This window comes from Pyxicephalus adspersus, chromosome 1 (genome assembly GCF_032062135.1).
Source record: "Pyxicephalus adspersus chromosome 1, UCB_Pads_2.0, whole genome shotgun sequence".
Taxonomy (NCBI): Eukaryota; Metazoa; Chordata; class Amphibia; order Anura; family Pyxicephalidae; genus Pyxicephalus; species Pyxicephalus adspersus.
This window is the reverse complement of record NC_092858.1, coordinates 125,746,397-125,763,939: the sequence shown is the minus strand read 5'-3', so window position 1 is coordinate 125,763,939 and position 17,543 is coordinate 125,746,397. Positions and strand designations below refer to the sequence as shown.

Genomic DNA, 17,543 nt, shown 5'->3' with positions numbered 1-17,543 from the left:
ACTCCTGAATCTGAACCTGAATCTTCCAGGTCCATATGTTTCAATGGCAGAAATTGATTCTCCGCCAGGGAATGTTTCAGTTAATGTCAGATTCATTGCTTTATAAATAGACTCCATAATATGTTTTATAGAGTACGGAGCTGCAATAACTTTTGTCATTTATGTCAGTCTATACATTATTAGTGTAAGTTATTAAAATTGTACAACACAATGCTAATATAAAATTCCTCTTCTACCTCTTCTAAACATACATTCTACACTGAAATAACTGCAGTGTTTATTAGTCAAAAGCAACTTCCTCCTACAAAGGAAACTATGAGAGTGCCAAACCAGCGTTCCAAGCTTAGAACGGAAAAGCTCAGTTAGGTAAGAAAGTGACACAATACAATTTAACAAGCTTAGCTAACTAAGAGAGAAAACTGTTTCCTCCACATATCTGAAAGGCTGCAGTTTACATCCTTCACATAAAAATTTCTCCTTCCATACAAGGTATGTTAACTCCATATTTGTAAACTGGCTAAAATGATTAAAAAGAAAACTTTTTTTGCATTAGATGATTTATGAAAGTGTCATTAACGTCTTGCAATATCTGAATTAGCAGTTTTACACATTGATCTCATTTTTGGCATGTACAGAAGCATGGTGAAAATGCTTTTACAAAAATAAACTCTATTGATGATGGACGGCAGTATTATTGTGCTTTTTTAATGCAGTACACTACAACAAGGCTGTATCAGTGCAGGAATACAACAGTGGTATTTAGAATTCAGTTTAATAAAATCAAGTTTGTTAAACATGGGTTCTGATCAGCTACCCTAAATTCCTGCACTTAAATCTTTCATTTCTTAGATAAACTTAGAATGTTCCAACCACATCAGTCTGTTTATGCCATGATAGTTATCAGTATAATAAAATTCACAAAATATATACTAAATTTTAGATGTTCTCAATGAAAAACAATAGGAATGTTCTTATATTAACTAAAATAAAACAATTTTATTAGTCAAAACCCTTACATGCTGTTTATCCTAAAAATGTATGAGATTAAATATAAAAAAATAAATTAAAGTCTTCTGTATCATAACCTCAGATCCCTGACATTGTGTTTAAGCCAGAACTCTTGTAAAAGGCTCCATTGTCCTAATGTTGTTCTACAATAGAACAACCAATTAAAATTACTACCTTAGGCATTTATATGAATGTTTCATGTTATGGCCTGGCAACAATTCACATCTCACAGAATTACAATAGAATCATTCAGTGTCTTTGCACCCCTGAGCCAAATATATTTGTTAACCTTAACAGGTTAATAGCTATAATAAAGAAAGCAGCTTGTCCCTATTTGGTGAAGAGCTAATTTGTGCACTCTTTTAATATGTACAGTTAGTATTTATTTCTGAGTATATGCATAGCATGCATTTCAAAACTTTTTAGTTCTCCTATTTACCATTTACACTCCTGTTTTCCTGGTCACTAGACCTTTTTTTAGGGCTAAATAGCTTTTGCACCAATGCTTAGTGCCAAAATGATGACAGTGTGTTATAGTGGCTAAAATGCAAATTATGTTACCAAATATATCTTCTCAAAGTACATCAGAGATCACAACATTCACAGGCTTCATTAGATTTGTAACAGCTTAGAAACAGCTGCCAGTTGCTTACATTGGAGCAACCTCAAATGGTTGTGTTGAACCCCAGGGTTCCTTTTGAGATTGCTAGGAGTTCTTCTATTGTAATTGATTGATCCTTTATTTGATGATGCCTATAAAGTTCAGGGTCCACCACCACTTGCTAGAGCCAACTGCATGACACTAATGATCTAATGACAGAAAATGTTTTCAAGGGCTCCTCAGGAGCAAAATCATTGAGCTGCATTAGATGGCTTCTCTGTTATCATTTTTTTAAAATTGATTTCTTTACAATGCTTTAGGATACCAAGATGAATAGAGGCTTGTTTTAAAGTGTTTTCATGATTGTTTTAAAACATGTTTATACTACAGTGTGCATACCAGGGCACAGGTTTACTTTTATTTAATATTTCATGGAGCATCTTTAGCTCATGTACCCCAATACTGCTTCACTTTAGCTATTTCTGGTATACACTAAGGATTAAGCATCTTTTAGCATGAAATGCCTTCAAATAATCTCACTGTAATCCCATCATTGGGCCTGTTTTATTAACCTCCCTAGAGGTAACCCCGAGTGTGACTCGGGGTAGAAAAAAGTTGCGAAAAGTGGAAACCCGGAGTCACACTCGGGGTATGTAAACCTATGGGAAGGTTAGTAAATAGAGCGCTTACCTGATCTGCCGGTGTCCCGCGCCGTCCAGCGCCGCGTTCCCTATCTTCTTTCTTCTTCCTGCTTCTGTATCTGATGAGTCACCGGGGAGGTCCTGGTGACGTCGGTGCGTGTGTACGTTGCCGATGGGGCGGGACGGGAAATTCAAAATCCATTTGTATTGCATTTAATACAAAAAAACTGTATTGAATGCAATACATTGGATTTTTATGTGTAAAAGCAGTACATTGTTTTAAAGAACATTTATTTTACAGTATATATAATAGTATGAGTATAATATGTATTGTATTTTTAAAATATATAGATTTTTTATTTTATTTAATTTATTGTTTTTACATGATTTTGTGTTTCTAACTTTATTATACTCATACTATTATATTATAGTGTAAAATAAATTTTCATGAAAAACAATGTACCGCTTTTAGACATAAAAAAACGGAAAGAAACCTCTAGGGAGGTTAAAGCCCCCCAGGACAGGAGAAGATGGGAGAGCCCGGGTGATCCAGCAAACCAGGATTTATTATCTTTAAAATCATCTGTTACAATTTGGCAGATATTTTCATTCCTGGACCAGATCAATTCCATTTTTGTTGGATCACCCAGGTTCTTCCATGAAGTCTATGAAGTTCTTCCATCATAGTCTATATTCTCCAGTCTTTGAGAGCTTTAATAAATCAGGTACATTGTATCTGCTGAAATTCAGATAAATACTCCCAGAACCTGTTCTTTATTTGTACCAACCTACTGCCCTATATTTATTTAGTTTAATAATCATGTATTAATAAAGTATTTCTAGAAATCCATCACTTTCTTTAAGATGCATTTCTGGCTACTGGTTTAAGTATTACATTCATAGTGTAGAATGGCATACACATTGATGTGATTTTTACCAACTTCCCTAATAGGAGATGTTAACCTTTCTCATTTGATTTTTCCTATTTTTAAAACAGCTCCGATATACACACCATGAAGAGGTCAAAGGGTAGAAAGCTGGGATCCTCTCGAAGACAGATAATGATGGAAAGTAGCTCTGAGCAACAACCTGAGACCAATCCAAAAGCTGAAGATGACAACCCTGTTTTTAATGAAATAGCAGCAAAGATTCAAGCTTTGTTCTCAGAAGAAGAGACCAATAGTAACGTTTATATTACACGTGATGACATGGAGGTAAAGTTATTTCATATATCAGAAATGTATATCACATCTAGTCATGTTTATCAGCGTTTTCCTGATTGATACATACAGCACCGTTCTGTTCTATGGAGAGGGGAGGGGGAGAACGACAGAGCGGCACCCTGCTGCGCGCTCTCCCCCTTCCCTTGCATTAGGATCGGTCGTCGTTCATCGTTCATGGATCTGCCAGGACGGATCCACGGACGTTGAACGACGCCGACTTTACACACTCCAGATTCTCGCCCGATATCTGGCGGATGCCGATTATCGGGCGAGAAAAATCTGACGTGTGTACGCAGCTTTACAGTGTATCCAAAGTCAGTTTGTTGCTTTTCTTTGGATAAAAAGTAAACATGGTAAAATGTCTGGTATATTCTGTTTGCTTTCTGCATTATTGCTGGTTAGATTCAATCTTTCTATGGGCCTGATTTATTGAAGCTCTCCATGGATGGAGAGAATACACTTTCATCAGGGAAGCTGGCTGATCCAGCAAATCCTGGATTGGATTTCTTTAAAGTCATTTGCTACCAGATGTATTCCAGGTTTGCTGAATCACCCAGCTTCACTGATTAAAGTGTATCCTCTCCAGCTTTGGAGAGCTTTAAAAAATCATGCCCATAGAAAGATTGAATCTACCCAGCAAATATGTCGCTACCGTTGTCACAGGGAAAAAGTCACCAGAATAGAAGGCAAAATCTTCAAAATGAAATACCTGTTCCAATTACAACTGCCAAAAAATAGATCTTATTCTTGTGTGTTTGAGACAGGACAAAAAGAGAAATCCCCCCAAAAATAATACAGATAAAAAAGAAGAGTTACAGATAGACCATCTTACCATCCCTACTGTATTCAAAGCTAACTAAAAAGTTTTGGCTTTAAATATACTTTTATTGTTCCTATGTAGCCTTATATGAGATAAAAAAGTTAATTCAGATAAATGATGTGACGCCAGACTGCTGCAGCGAGTATATACTCCTGAAAGAACTGTTGTTCTTTGTCTCAGGAGTAAGGCAGAGTAAGTAAGAACAGTTTATACATATTCTACTTTTTTTCTGTTATGGTGACTCATTATGAGATAACTGATAAAAAAAAACATGACCAGGCCTGTGTAATAAACAGAGCAAACAGTAATAAAGTTATAGAAGATGAAGTAACCCATATCAGTCATTATTAATACCTCAATCACTCAGAACAAAGCTGATTACTGATACGTTGGGCTACGTCACTTTTCTATTTTCTTCATTTAACCATGTTCTGTTTTGAATACAGTATTCAGACCCTCTGAGACTTCATTTAAGCCTCGGCGACATACAAGTAGGGCTTTTTTTAAAATGCGCCTAATACAGAAGATCACATACACAAACTGCTGACTAAGCCAATATAGCTCTGATCCCGGACTATTTCACTCATATGATTCAGACCTGAATAAAATAGTTACATATGACATCACATAAAGAAGTATTACAAGTTACATTTAAAATAAAACATATTTCCATATATAAACCCTTTTATCCCCTTATTCGTTTAGCTGATTTCTTTTTTCTATTATTTTACAATCAATAATTCTTTTTATATTTTTGATGTACAAAAAACAATTGCAAATAATTTTGCCATGCTTTACATTCAAAACATAATTTTAGTAACATTTTCAACAAGATAACTCACAATGAATAAAATATATTTTAAAACTATCATAAAAGGTAAAAAAAAAATTCTATTGTTCCAGTCTTTTTGATTACAAAAATATTTTTTTAAACCACATACATTATTTCTTTGTTATCTTATAAGTATATTAACCTAATGAATAGGCCTAAAGTGGAAATGTAAAAATTGCTGGAGTCAATAACAGGTATGCAGATATAAGTTGAAAAGGTTGGAAAGTGTATTTACAATACTATGCAAAACACTTTATTCTATGTTATATTATTAACATTTGGGACAGTTATCTAAAAATCTAAAAATGCTAGCTATTTTTGGCTTGTTAAGATGCTGAGAGTTTATTATATAGCAAATCACAGTTGTTAATACATTCTGCATATATATGCTAAAGCATGTGCATGCACATTACAGTATAATGCTAAATTCTATAACAATAAATTTTTCTCAGCATTCAGGTGTGATTGTACACACAAATATGTTAATAAATAGGATCCATAGTATTGTGCTGTTAATTAGCCCAATTTCTCCCTATGGATCACAAACTAACTCTTTTTAGGGACTTTAGGCACTGTTAAGGCAGTATTTTCTTTAAAGAACTGCCTTGGTGATTATCACTTGTTGAATAATGACTTGAATTATGTTAAGACTATGTTGATTTTAATAACTTGACTTTAATAATTATTATAGTATGTAGTATGATTATGCTAAGTTTACGTACAGGGTTTAAAATACTTTTGATAATATATTTAAAAGCTCACTTTATGTACATTTGTTTTTTGCAAGTCTTGGGTCATTTGAACTCCAGTTTTTTTATTGATTTCTAACCTATATTATGGTAGGTTAGAATTGTCGCCAAATCACCATCTTCATGATGTTTGTATACTCCCCTGATGTTTGCATGTTTTTCTCCAAACACAATAAATTTCACCCACATCCTAAAAACATACTGGTCCGTTAGTTGGTTCCCCAAAACTGGCATTTGATGTTAGGGACATTAGGCTAGTAGATTTGTCAACATGAAAATGGTGTAATTGTATTAAGGAAGTTCACAGTTCCTCAAAAATATAAAATGAAGGCCATAATTTTGCAACCATAGTGAAAGCAAGAATGAAACAATCAACAATCAAAAATGTTGTGGCTTTGTGACATTGTGTTGATGGCTATGAACCAAGTGGCATATATATATATATATTTATGTGTGTGTATATTTCATCCTAGTTGCTCTTGGACATTTGTGTTGTTGACTCAATGAAAATTTTATCTAATTCACATTTAATTAGAAAATCAAATCCCATATTTAGGATTTAGGTTGTTGGTGTTTAAATGTGGATATTTATCTGTCCTATATGTAGCAGATTCATATAAATTTTGGTTTAACTCATACTTTTATAGACACATTATTATCATGTTATTACAGCAACACATCACAACAACTCATGCCAGTATGTGTTGACATGCTTTTATATGCATTTGATTTTGCTGTCCGGATTTCAATTGAAGACTCAAAGGTTTGTTTACAGCCTACATCAACTTGGTACAGCCATATGTGGACCTCTTATATTAAATGACAAGACTTTCTTAAGAATGCATATAGCAAACTCACAGATTGTTTCTTATATACCCCTGGATGGAATTGTTTAGGCATTTTTTTAAATTTGTTATTTCTTTTTTCTTTCCTTCTTTCTTTCTTTCTTTCTTTCTTGCTTTCTTTCTTTCTTTTCTTTCTTTTCTTTTCTTTCCTTTTCCTTTCTTTTCTTGTCTTTCTTTCTTTCAGAAAGTCAGTGGAGTAACATTCTGCAGTGTGGAAGAGTTGGAACTTCTCTTTGATGACCTCAACAGTGACGGGAAAGGATACTTGAATTATGATGAATTCACTTCAGGACTTAGTAAGTAAAAATGACATTTTGTGTTAAAGCTGAATCCAAATCCAGTTAAGTATTCTTTAAAAGTATAAGTTAAGTATTCTTTCAATATATCTTTCATACAGGCCTCATAAGTTTGTAAATATATCTTGATGTCAGTCTCCTTTTCACTGTAGCACCAGACAAGGAGATGAAGAGCGAGCACATGTTTGGGGTCTATAATATACTACACTGCTGTTATTCTAAGATTGAAGGAGGAGAAAATGCAGCATGCTGCTTTTCTTTTACTGTCCAATTAAAGAGTGCAGTTGTCCCTTGTTAATGCTGTATTACGAGCAATGTAATCTATAAAGATTACTATGCTCCATTTGTGCTGCTTGACAAGAGTGCCTGGATCCATTCACACATATGTATTTTGACTGTGTACTTAGTTGTTAATAATTGAAACTGTTTGTTTCAATTATTAACCAGAAATTAGATGCACATTGTGTAATGGTTTCCTAACTGACCTTCACAGCAGCTGTGTGATAGGTTCATAGGCAGAATAGCCAAATTCATTAAGGTTTGCTGCTTACTATTGTGTATCCTGTCCATATTTTGAAAGCACCAATATGTTATACAGCACTTAACAAGCACTGAACTCAATTTTGCTGAATTCCAGGCAAGCTGCTTGATACAGAGATGTGATAGGAACATATTAGCTGTTTTACCTGCCAAATCATTTGTATTTCTTTCTACCCAGTTCTAAGATTTGCACATCTCTGCCACATAGCACAATTCTGTCTGGCAGGGCAGGAGACCGGAATTTTTTTCTGTTGCAGTCAAATAATTAAACTAGATGTTGTCCCTTCTCCAGCCTGTGACTTAACATTAGTGGATCATCAAATAAACTAAGTTATCTGTTCTTCTTTTTCCTTCCTTATTAGCATGTCAGCGTAACTGATTTGCTTCTTATTCTGTTTCCTGCTTCATAGAAGGATGATGCTTTGTCTTTAACAAAAGATAGCTGATTTGAGATTTCGGTTCAGTCCTTATGAAGTTACAACACTAGGATTAGCAGTTCTTTTTCTATACAATTAAACTTTTAAGAATAAAGGGTCCACACCGATACTAACAATAAAACCTTGTAAGTAATCACCTTTATGTTTGAAACATGTCAAGATTTTAAATTAGTTTCTAAGTGTTTTTGCCTCCTGGGCATAAATCTATGATCAGGTAGATGAGCAGCCTGTGCGTGTTATTTCATGGCTTCAATATGTAGTGGGAGCCACAATCCACAACTGTCAAGGTGAAAGATATATGCCCTGCAGCAAATGCACTTAGCTATATAACACAAAACTGATGCTGCCACTACATATAAGGTAATTGGAATATATTATATATTTTGTTATTGGGCTTAGATATAGTTTATGCCAAAACAGAGGTCCTAGTACTATATGTTTTCAAAAAGATACAAATCCTGCAGGGCATTCCTGTGTCATGCAGCCCTACTTTTGAGTGGAGATGGGTTAGAATCTATTGCTGTCTGTGGCACACTAGGGCAGGGGTGCCCAACAGGGGGATCGCAATCTACCAGTAGATCGCAAAGGCAACGCGAGTAGATCGCGGAGCCCTGCCTTTCAAAATATACTCTACCACACACAGGAGCTATTAAATCTTTATTGTTGGTAGATCATTTTGACTTGGTCATTTTAAAAGTAGCTTGCAAGCCAAAAAAGTGTGGGCACCCCTGCACTAGGGGGATTTGTATTCTTTTACTGTCCAGAAATGAAATGGCAATAGTATTTTCCCATTGTCCTACTTATTGTTCCAACCCTTGCATTCTCTATCCTAAAAAAAGTTTAGATTTGTAATATAATGCCTAATGTTAGCCTTAAAGAGTCAGTTTATCACCTCTTTGTAGCAGTGGAAGCCCTTTAACAGTTTAGAGGTTACTCTTAGTGGGTCTTTTAGTGGGTTTTTGGGCCTATTGCACATTTTATTTTTATTTGATTTTTTTTTATTATTTTTTTCATAATTTATTAATTTATTTAATGTTTTTAATCTTAATTTTTTATTGAGTTTTAAACAGGAGGCAAAGTAAAAGTACAAACAATACATGGGATGGATGAATACATCAGTAATATAACAGAGACAAATCTCATGCTGTTTACAACAGTCATAACCAAAACCAACATGTTGCAATGAGGATAAGGCACTCAGGAAAGGTGCAAAACAGAAAAGGGGAAGGGTGACTGGTGGGGGGATATCAAACAGATGAGTAACATAACCATGGTTGCCATGTGTTGTCAAAGGTTATGAGGTTGTTTTGTATAGTAAATGTAAGCACATCATTGATCATAATCCATTTGAGTTTGGAGTCGAACCCAGCTAAGGAGAGATTTTTAGATTGCCAAGCTTTGGCCAGGTTAATTCAGGCTGCCACTACCATATATGATAGGAGATGCTTGGAGTGTTTTCAACCTTAATAATCCTGCTAAATTGGGCAGTAAATGGGCTGGTCGGAACTTGAGTATCTAATACCATGATGATAAGAGCACTAAAAGCAATACTTCTGCCCAATAGTTCTGTGCTATGGGACAGGTCCCCCACATGTGCGTCACTGTACCGAGCTGACCACAGCCACAAAAACACAATGGAGATACCATGGGTTTTTCATGTGCTGTCTATCCAGCACCTAACATTATCTAATGAGCCTCTTGTAATTCACCTCAACCAGAGAAGTGTTGATGGAAATTTTGGATAGATTATATGCTGCTTTTTGTCATTCCATTAGATCCCAGGAGAAGTCCATGCCACTTTTCCATATCAGCATATAGAAGAGCATCACCCTAGGGGCTGTGAGAACTTTAGAGATTATGGACATGAGGCCATTGGCTTGTGGGATGGACTTCTCTGAACTTTCAAATGTTTGCAAGGTTATAGAGCTCTTGACCAAGACACAACCTTGAGCTAACAAATGAGGAAATTTGGTTGTAATTAAACATCTCTCAGTGATGCAAAGCACAGCCCCATCGAAGAGAGGCCAAGCCCACAAATCATATTAATAAATTTCCAGATACATAGAAATGCTTTAATTTTATCCATCACTGAAAGCGATAAAGTTGTTCTCCTGGGGGGAAATCTGGGATCGCCCATAAAAGAGATATTACTAGGTTACTAGAGCATCGACCCTGTTGGTATGACAGACCTAGTCCAAGATTGTTAAGAAGTGAGCTAAGGTCGAGCAGAGAATAGAAGGCAACCATGTTCTTGAGGTCCACATAAGGGCTTCTATCATCTATGGCAAACTTAAACCTCTTTTAAGCACCTTACTAGTAGACCCTGGGTACCAACTGGATGCCTAGATGAGGACTATAATACAGTGATATGACAATGGACTGTAAGAAAATAATAATACATACAATACTCAGGGCTTTATAAAACTTTAAATAAATGTTTCCTTGAAGTATTAGAAGTCTTCTTTGATAATTCAACCATTAGTATGAGCTGTGACAGTAAGGCTTGAAATGTTAATTTGAGTACAAAGCACATGATACCAAAGTGGGAACCTATAAATGTCATTTATCAGTGAAGTTTTGTGGGAAACATTTTTTAATTACTGTGTAGTTTCATAAGTTCTGTTTCTGTGGACATCAATCAATTTCTTTAAAGTGAAAGCACAAAGGATGCTTTCATCTACAGGATTACGGTCTTTTCCTATTGTCCCTGTTTTGTGTATGAGCTTGGATGTTGAGTGATGGGTAATAGCATAGGAAATGAGCATAGTGGTTTCAAGAATTCTTCTCAACTTTGCACTTCTGTTGGTAATGGAAGTTATTATTTAGATACATGGAATATTTTTATTCTGCAAAAAAAGCATCAGCAGAGAAGAGAGGCTATGAACAATGTGTTTATTTTCATAAATAACTAACAACCAGATTTGTCTTATGGAATTATTAAGTACACCCCAACATTTACACTACAACCTAAATCCTTTAATTTAAAATCAGATGTTCTCAGGAAGTATGCACATTGAATCTGTGATGGACTAGTACTGGCATTTCAGACAAATACGTTTGAAGAGGACAATGCTGGTCCACTCCTGGGTTTATGGATGCCCAGCATTATTTAGCCCACTTCCTTTGATCCCAGGGCATAAAAGATCAAACCCCTGGTAAATTCACTATCAAGCTTCTCTGAACTCACAGAAGAAATGTGGAAGATTCAGATCCACCTAACATAAAAAAGTAGAAAAAGGACCAGTGATTTTGCATGACTAGAAGAATAAGGTGCGTATACAGTGTATAAAGTTGAAATGGTTATAGGAATAGGAGCTGGGGTGATCCAATAAAAGATGACGTTTCTCCTTAGTTATTTCAGAACAAATACACAAAGAAACAAAAGTTTATATAGTATTTTTTTGCTCACGTGAAATATCAGTTCTCTTAAAAATTGCTAGCATGTTTTATTGCTTTCCTTACTTTTTTTTTTTTTATGCCTGCCTATGATCTCTTTCTACATGCTTGAAGTTATGACACACAAGACCTTTTTTGTTTTCATCTCGACAGACTTATAAAAAAGTGTCATAATTAGTTATGTATCTATGACATCATTAAATAATTCTGTTAGTAATATTTATTGTGACATCTGCATATAAATCTTAGACTTCATTAGGATATGCCTACAATCTGTCTTTCTATTTTAGGAAACTACATACATTTAGGCAGTAGTCAATGGAATCAAAAAAGAAAAAGAAAATCTACACATAGGATCACAGAGTTTTCTTCTTTCCCATCACTGGAGGAAGCAGATGCAGACGAAAGGAAGCAATTCAAGGCTTTCATGGAACATCTGGGGGCAAAAAACATTTTTGAAGAGTATGAAACATTATTTCCTTTATTTTCAGAATTGATCACCTTTTTGTATACTCTTTGGATGATATATGCATACAGTATATGAAAATACCCATGCATTTATTTATTGATAATTTTTATTCTCCAAAAGATTGCAAAACAGCATATAGTTAAAGGATATTTTTTAGCATTCAAACTTTCATTACACATATTGCTAATTGGAGGACAATCAAGGAAATGTTATCAGTGTCAGTTAAATAGGAAATAAAAATTCCTGTCTAATTGTCATGTGGCTCAAGAAAATAAAGATTTTGTTAATAAAAGTACAGTCCAATTTAGTTATATCTGGTTGGGTGAGAACATTGGAGTTGGTCTATATTGGTCAAATGTAAAAATTTTGTGGCCCATTTTATACTAGAGGTAAGTTCATGTTGCATGCAGGAAATACGGAGCTATATAATTGTGTTCAAATTTTAGCTGTCTCACCAAGAGTTACAAATAAAGGAGTTATATGCCAATAATATTTTTCTTTAGGGTATAATTCCAAATGTTTTTTGGTTTTATACCCTGAAGAACAGCCACATGTCAATACCTAGGAAGATGCATATTTTGTTTCTTTCCTACTCATTCTCTTGTTCTAATAATTGTCCACTATTAATTAATTTATTAATTGCAAAAGCAGAATTTTTCGTATTTAGGTAACAAAATATGCACACAAAACACATTCACTTTTAGTTTTGACCTGTATCTTTGGTGAGTTGGTAATTATACATGTTCAATGTGGCTATTCCATTTCCCTTTAGGCTGTACATAATTTATTGAATGTGATTGTGTTTTACTTTTTGGTGTGCAAAAGGTTTACAGGGGTTGTTTGCATCTCTATGGCTGAGATTGACACTTCTTCTCGTTCTGGTTATTATTCTTTCCAGGACTGAACATGAAGAAAACCTGAGTTGTCATTGGGTTATTGCCTCTTTTTAGGCAATTATTTTAAAAAGGACATTTGTTTTAAAGACAATTGTCTAAGTACGGATATCCTGCACTTTAGGAAAAGGTTCTCTTCTTTTCTGTTCTTTCTAAAACAGGAAGTGAGTGGAAAATGTCCCAAAGACTACATGAAAAAAGAAGTTTTACCTATTCATTACTCAAATAAAAAAAAGTTACATATGTGATAGGTGAATTGTTGGTAAAATCCTTTTTGGTATAGTAATAGCTTTTTAAACTTAAAATACAAAAGAAGTTTCATCTCAGTCTGACTTATTTAAAAAATATATTTTCTCTTGAATATTCAAGTGAGACAGAAATCTGGAAACTGTGGACCAAGCTGAGTCGTGAGGAGCCACGCTTACTGGAGAATCTTGAAGAATTCCTGGGAAAGGTGACAAGTCAAATTAGAGAAGCCAAAAATGAAAAGGAAACATTAGAGATTATGTTAAAAAAGTAAGTTGAAAGATTAGTTTTATTTAAATATGTGTACTTTTTTCAAAATCATGCATTTTACATGGAGAACACAATACATCTTTTATCAATAGTGAGTTTTCCCACGAGTGCTATTAGTTTATGACATTTAATTATGTTTAGCATGTAAGAAGATAATTTGCTCTGGGAAATACGATTATGTAATTTTTGTATATGACTGCATTAGGCAAGCACTGAGATTACAATAGGTGAATATTATTTTTATAATAATAATGAGTGCCAGATTACTCCAGCATTTATATTCAAACAGGTAGTACAGCCACCTCAAACCAATCACAATGAAATGTGACAAGGCTCCTGAATCCAACCCATGACCCAACACCCAAATACACCCAAATACAAGAGAAAGTATAAGCGGTGCTGTGTAGTGAATAATGTAAGGCCTATACATTGTGGATACAAAACAATCTCACAATAACTGTACGGCCAATGTAGATGGGTGGATCCTATAGGTCAAGATAATTTTTTCTCATCTTAAAGAAAAGAGGCATTCTTTGGAGAACATTGAGTAGAATATTGTGGACAGAAAGAAAAACTGGTTTGCAGTTTGTATGTAAAAGAAGCCATCTATAACAGGTGGAACAACAGTTGTTCAATAGGTATATGTGTCTCACATAGAATGCTGTGTAAACATTTCTTTCTTGGCAATTTCACAACAATTCACACTTTTTGACATGTAAATACAAATAAAAAACACCTATACAGATCTCTGGACATTTGAGATGCAACTGGACTATGCAAATAGAACAGGGTGGTTAGATAAATTTCACACTTTTGTTTCTGTTCTTACATCTGCTTTGTCCCATTCCTATCTGTGTGAAAATAAATACTAGTGTATTTTTCTGATTTTTCTTATCTCCCATTGTTTAAAGGTTCCTGGGACAGCATGACGTTTAAATACAGCTTTGCTTATTCATGATGTGGAGTAGTGATCCTTAATTCCGTGCAAATTTCCATGCAAAAAGCGGTACAATTTTTTGCACGGAAATGTATTTTTCATTGTAGGCTTTAATTCTTAGGCATAACTCACCGATATTTAATACATTTAATAATAAACTTTAAATAACAAACACAAAAATCTGTTAAAAAATATTTAAACATGTAATGTAAGTGTACAGTAGCATGTACAATATATATATATATAATATAATTATATATATATTATATGAATATTTACTTGTATTGAACTCAATACAGCTATTGTGTATTGAATCTCCAGCGAAACCCAGGGGATCATCTCTGCAACTGCAGTGACCAGCAGGACGACGGGGGATGACAACGGAGCAAGGTAAGTGGGTTTTTTTTTTAGTTAAAAGCTACCCCGAGTGTCACTCGGGATTACTGCTATTTGCAGGTAAAATCCACCCCGTGTCACACTCAGGAATACCACTAGGGGGCTTAAACAAGGAGGTGTTTGATCAATTCAGGGTTTGGCTAGGCATTTCATGTTTGCCAAACCCAGTTCCAATCAAACATTAATCCAAGGTAAACAGTGGCCGCAAGCCCATTGTTAGGTTTGCTGTATCACCCAGGTTCACTGATAAAAGTATCTTCTCCAACCTTGGAGAGCGTTAATAAATCAGGCCCACAGTGTGCACAAGTTATACATATGAATTGAGCTACAGTATGGTACAGAAAGGGATCTTCAGAGGTTGGACAAAGTCGTCAGCCTTCAAGTCCAAGTCAAATCCCAAGTCATATCTCAAGCCACCAAGAATTCATCTAATTGAAGTCGCAAGTCAAGTCACTTTATTTATCCCCATTTGTCCCCATATAGAAACAGAGCTCTGATCCTGTATTTGAGCATAGGATAGCATTCTATGTCCACAGATTTCTCTGCTGACAGCTGAAGGGGGATGGGAGGAAGGCAGTGAGGCTTCTGTAACACAGCCTTCCACCCCCCCACCCCCTTCAGCTGTCAGAGGATAAAACAGGGAATGCAAGAAAGGCGGGTGGGAAGGCGGTGTTATGTTACAGAAAACCCACTGCCATCCTCCCCACCTTTCTTGCATTCTAAGTTTTCTCCTCTGACAGCTGGGGAGGGGGAAGGCTGAGTAACAGAAGCCTCAAACATTGTAAAACTGCCTTCCTTCCTTCCCCCTTTAGCTGTCAGCAGAGAAAGCAAGTCATGAGTCAAGTTGCAAGTTGCTAGGGAAAACCCGCGAGTCGTTCATTAGGTGACTTAAGTCAAACTCGAGTCCAAGTCGCGCGACTCGAGTTCCAACCTCTGGGGATCTTTGCTCTCTGTGTGGAGATAGTGTTTCAACCTTCCCCCCCGAAGAGTCAGACCCACAGCTCTGCTAATTGGAGAATACTTGCTAAGACTCAGCAGGCAGAATGTTGGACCTCTGCAGAGAGAACATTATTTCTACACAGAAAGCAAGGGCCTTCTCTACAGCATGTTTGCAAACTCTTTGTTTTGTTTCAGCCAATTTCTCCTGGATGTTCATTTGGGCTTTAAACGTTTTTAATACATATCTAGCACATGTCTAAAAATATCTTATTAGGTAAATTAAGATTTACACTTCCTGGCAATAAAACTGTGGCAATATAACAGGGCTCACTTTCATGTTTTACATTACATTATATATTTTCCATAAATGTACATAAAACTATGTGTGTGTATTATTTTAGGAGAATTGTTGAACATAATGAAGAAGTAACGCGTCTTTATGAAGAAACAGAGCAGCAAATGCGTGAGGAAATAAAGAGATTAACCCACGAGGTATATAAATCTCAGATCTAATTGGCTTTGCCTCAGGGCTAGATCACATTTAGAATTTCTTGCAAGTCATACTGAGGGAAATATTTCATAAAAGGTCTCCTAGGCTTTAACTTCCAGGGATAGTGCCTTCCAACAAGATAGTCCTTCAAAACGTGACAAGGGTCACTTGTAGGTTCTTGTAAGAATGCTATGTTTCCAGTGTCTTGTAACAAAACAGTTGTCTCTGTTAACATAATAATTACGGCATTCCTACAACACCAAAATGGCCATAGCTTCTGACATGGCAGCTGTCTTTCACAATCTTTTGTTACATAGTAGTCGTTTTTCATCCTATTGTAAAATGGCCACTGTCCTGTCACTTCCATTTTTTGTACCATGACAGCAGTCTCTTCCATTAATTCAAAACATGACACCTATCTTTTTTTGCAATAGGTCAACAGTAATAGGGATGTTAGGGTATAATCATTTGCACAAACTATGTGGCGGGAGGTAGGTTGTGGTTCAAAAGTTAGGAATCACAAAACAGACCTGTATGCACATTTTAAAGTTTATACCATGCACCCCATTCAAATCTTCTAAAAAGCCTTAAGGTTTTATTAATGGTTTCTTTGTCAGAGTGATGCCCGTAGCAGTATCCGCAATAAAGAAATGAAAAATGTGATCGATTTGAAGAATAAGGAGGTGCAGCATTTGGGGACTGTTCAAGAACAGGTAAGACATTGAGGCATACAATAAGTATAAGAGGAATAAACGATTGCTATACATGCATGGGCCCAAAAGACTGCATCCAACATTAGCTACCACATTCTCTGTTTATTTTGTTAATTATAAAAGCAAAACACTACTTATTATGAGGATCAAACAAAATATTATTTTAAGCAATTTTTACCAAATTTGTAAATGTTTCATTTGGTGTTGTATTAACCACATCTATTCATATTAGCTCTTTCTTACTGCAACTGTTAATTCAAAGTTGGCTACATGACAGATATGCAAGATGTATATTACTGAAGCTCTTTGCTTATTATATACTCATTTATATTTATATGTGCTAATAATGAAAATACTAATAGGAGAGAGCAGATTACCAGAAAGAACCCCTAACTTGGTTGACAAACCAATATACTAGGCTATAAAGGGGTTACTGTAACTGCCTTTGCTTTACTTCAACATGCTACATTGGAGGCTCCAAAATATTGGATGGTATCAAATCAGAATGACAAGCAAGGAGCATTTGTTTTTAGAAGTGATTACTATTGCCTCAATGCTTTTTACATGGCAATTCATCCTTATCAACGTCATACTGACTCCTTTCTCAACAATGGAAAGTTAAAAAAATGCTTGGTATTGTTTTTATCAGTTAAAATTGTCTTTGTGTAATATTGGCAATGCAAACAACTTTTACTGTACAAAGATAATGGAATACACCAGCCTTTATAGATGCTTATGTTGTAAGTATTGTTTTATATATATAATTTACAACATTGCCTCTAATGTATATAAATACTTATCT

General features: G+C 35.2%; 1 protein-coding gene across 2 annotated transcripts in view; it reads left to right on the top strand.

Moving 5' to 3' along the window:
• The first annotated feature begins 348 nt into the window (after positions 1-348).
• Positions 349-17,543, top strand: part of LOC140341012 (EF-hand calcium-binding domain-containing protein 4B-like) — a 45,438-nt gene continuing 28,243 nt past the window's right edge. The window contains exons 1-7 of one of the 2 annotated variants that reach the window (XR_011922787.1): positions 349-489; positions 3,248-3,464; positions 6,904-7,015; positions 11,679-11,850; positions 13,120-13,266; positions 15,940-16,030; positions 16,646-16,741. Coding sequence is in view for 1 of the 2 variants with exons in the window: in XM_072426505.1 (XP_072282606.1) it covers positions 3,264-3,464; positions 6,904-7,015; positions 11,679-11,850; positions 13,120-13,266; positions 15,940-16,030; positions 16,646-16,741 (819 nt within the window). In the remaining variant the exon portion in view is untranslated. The remainder of the gene's footprint in view (positions 490-3,247; positions 3,465-6,903; positions 7,016-11,678; positions 11,851-13,119; positions 13,267-15,939; positions 16,031-16,645; positions 16,742-17,543) is intronic. The other variant, XM_072426505.1, reaches the window with a different exon arrangement.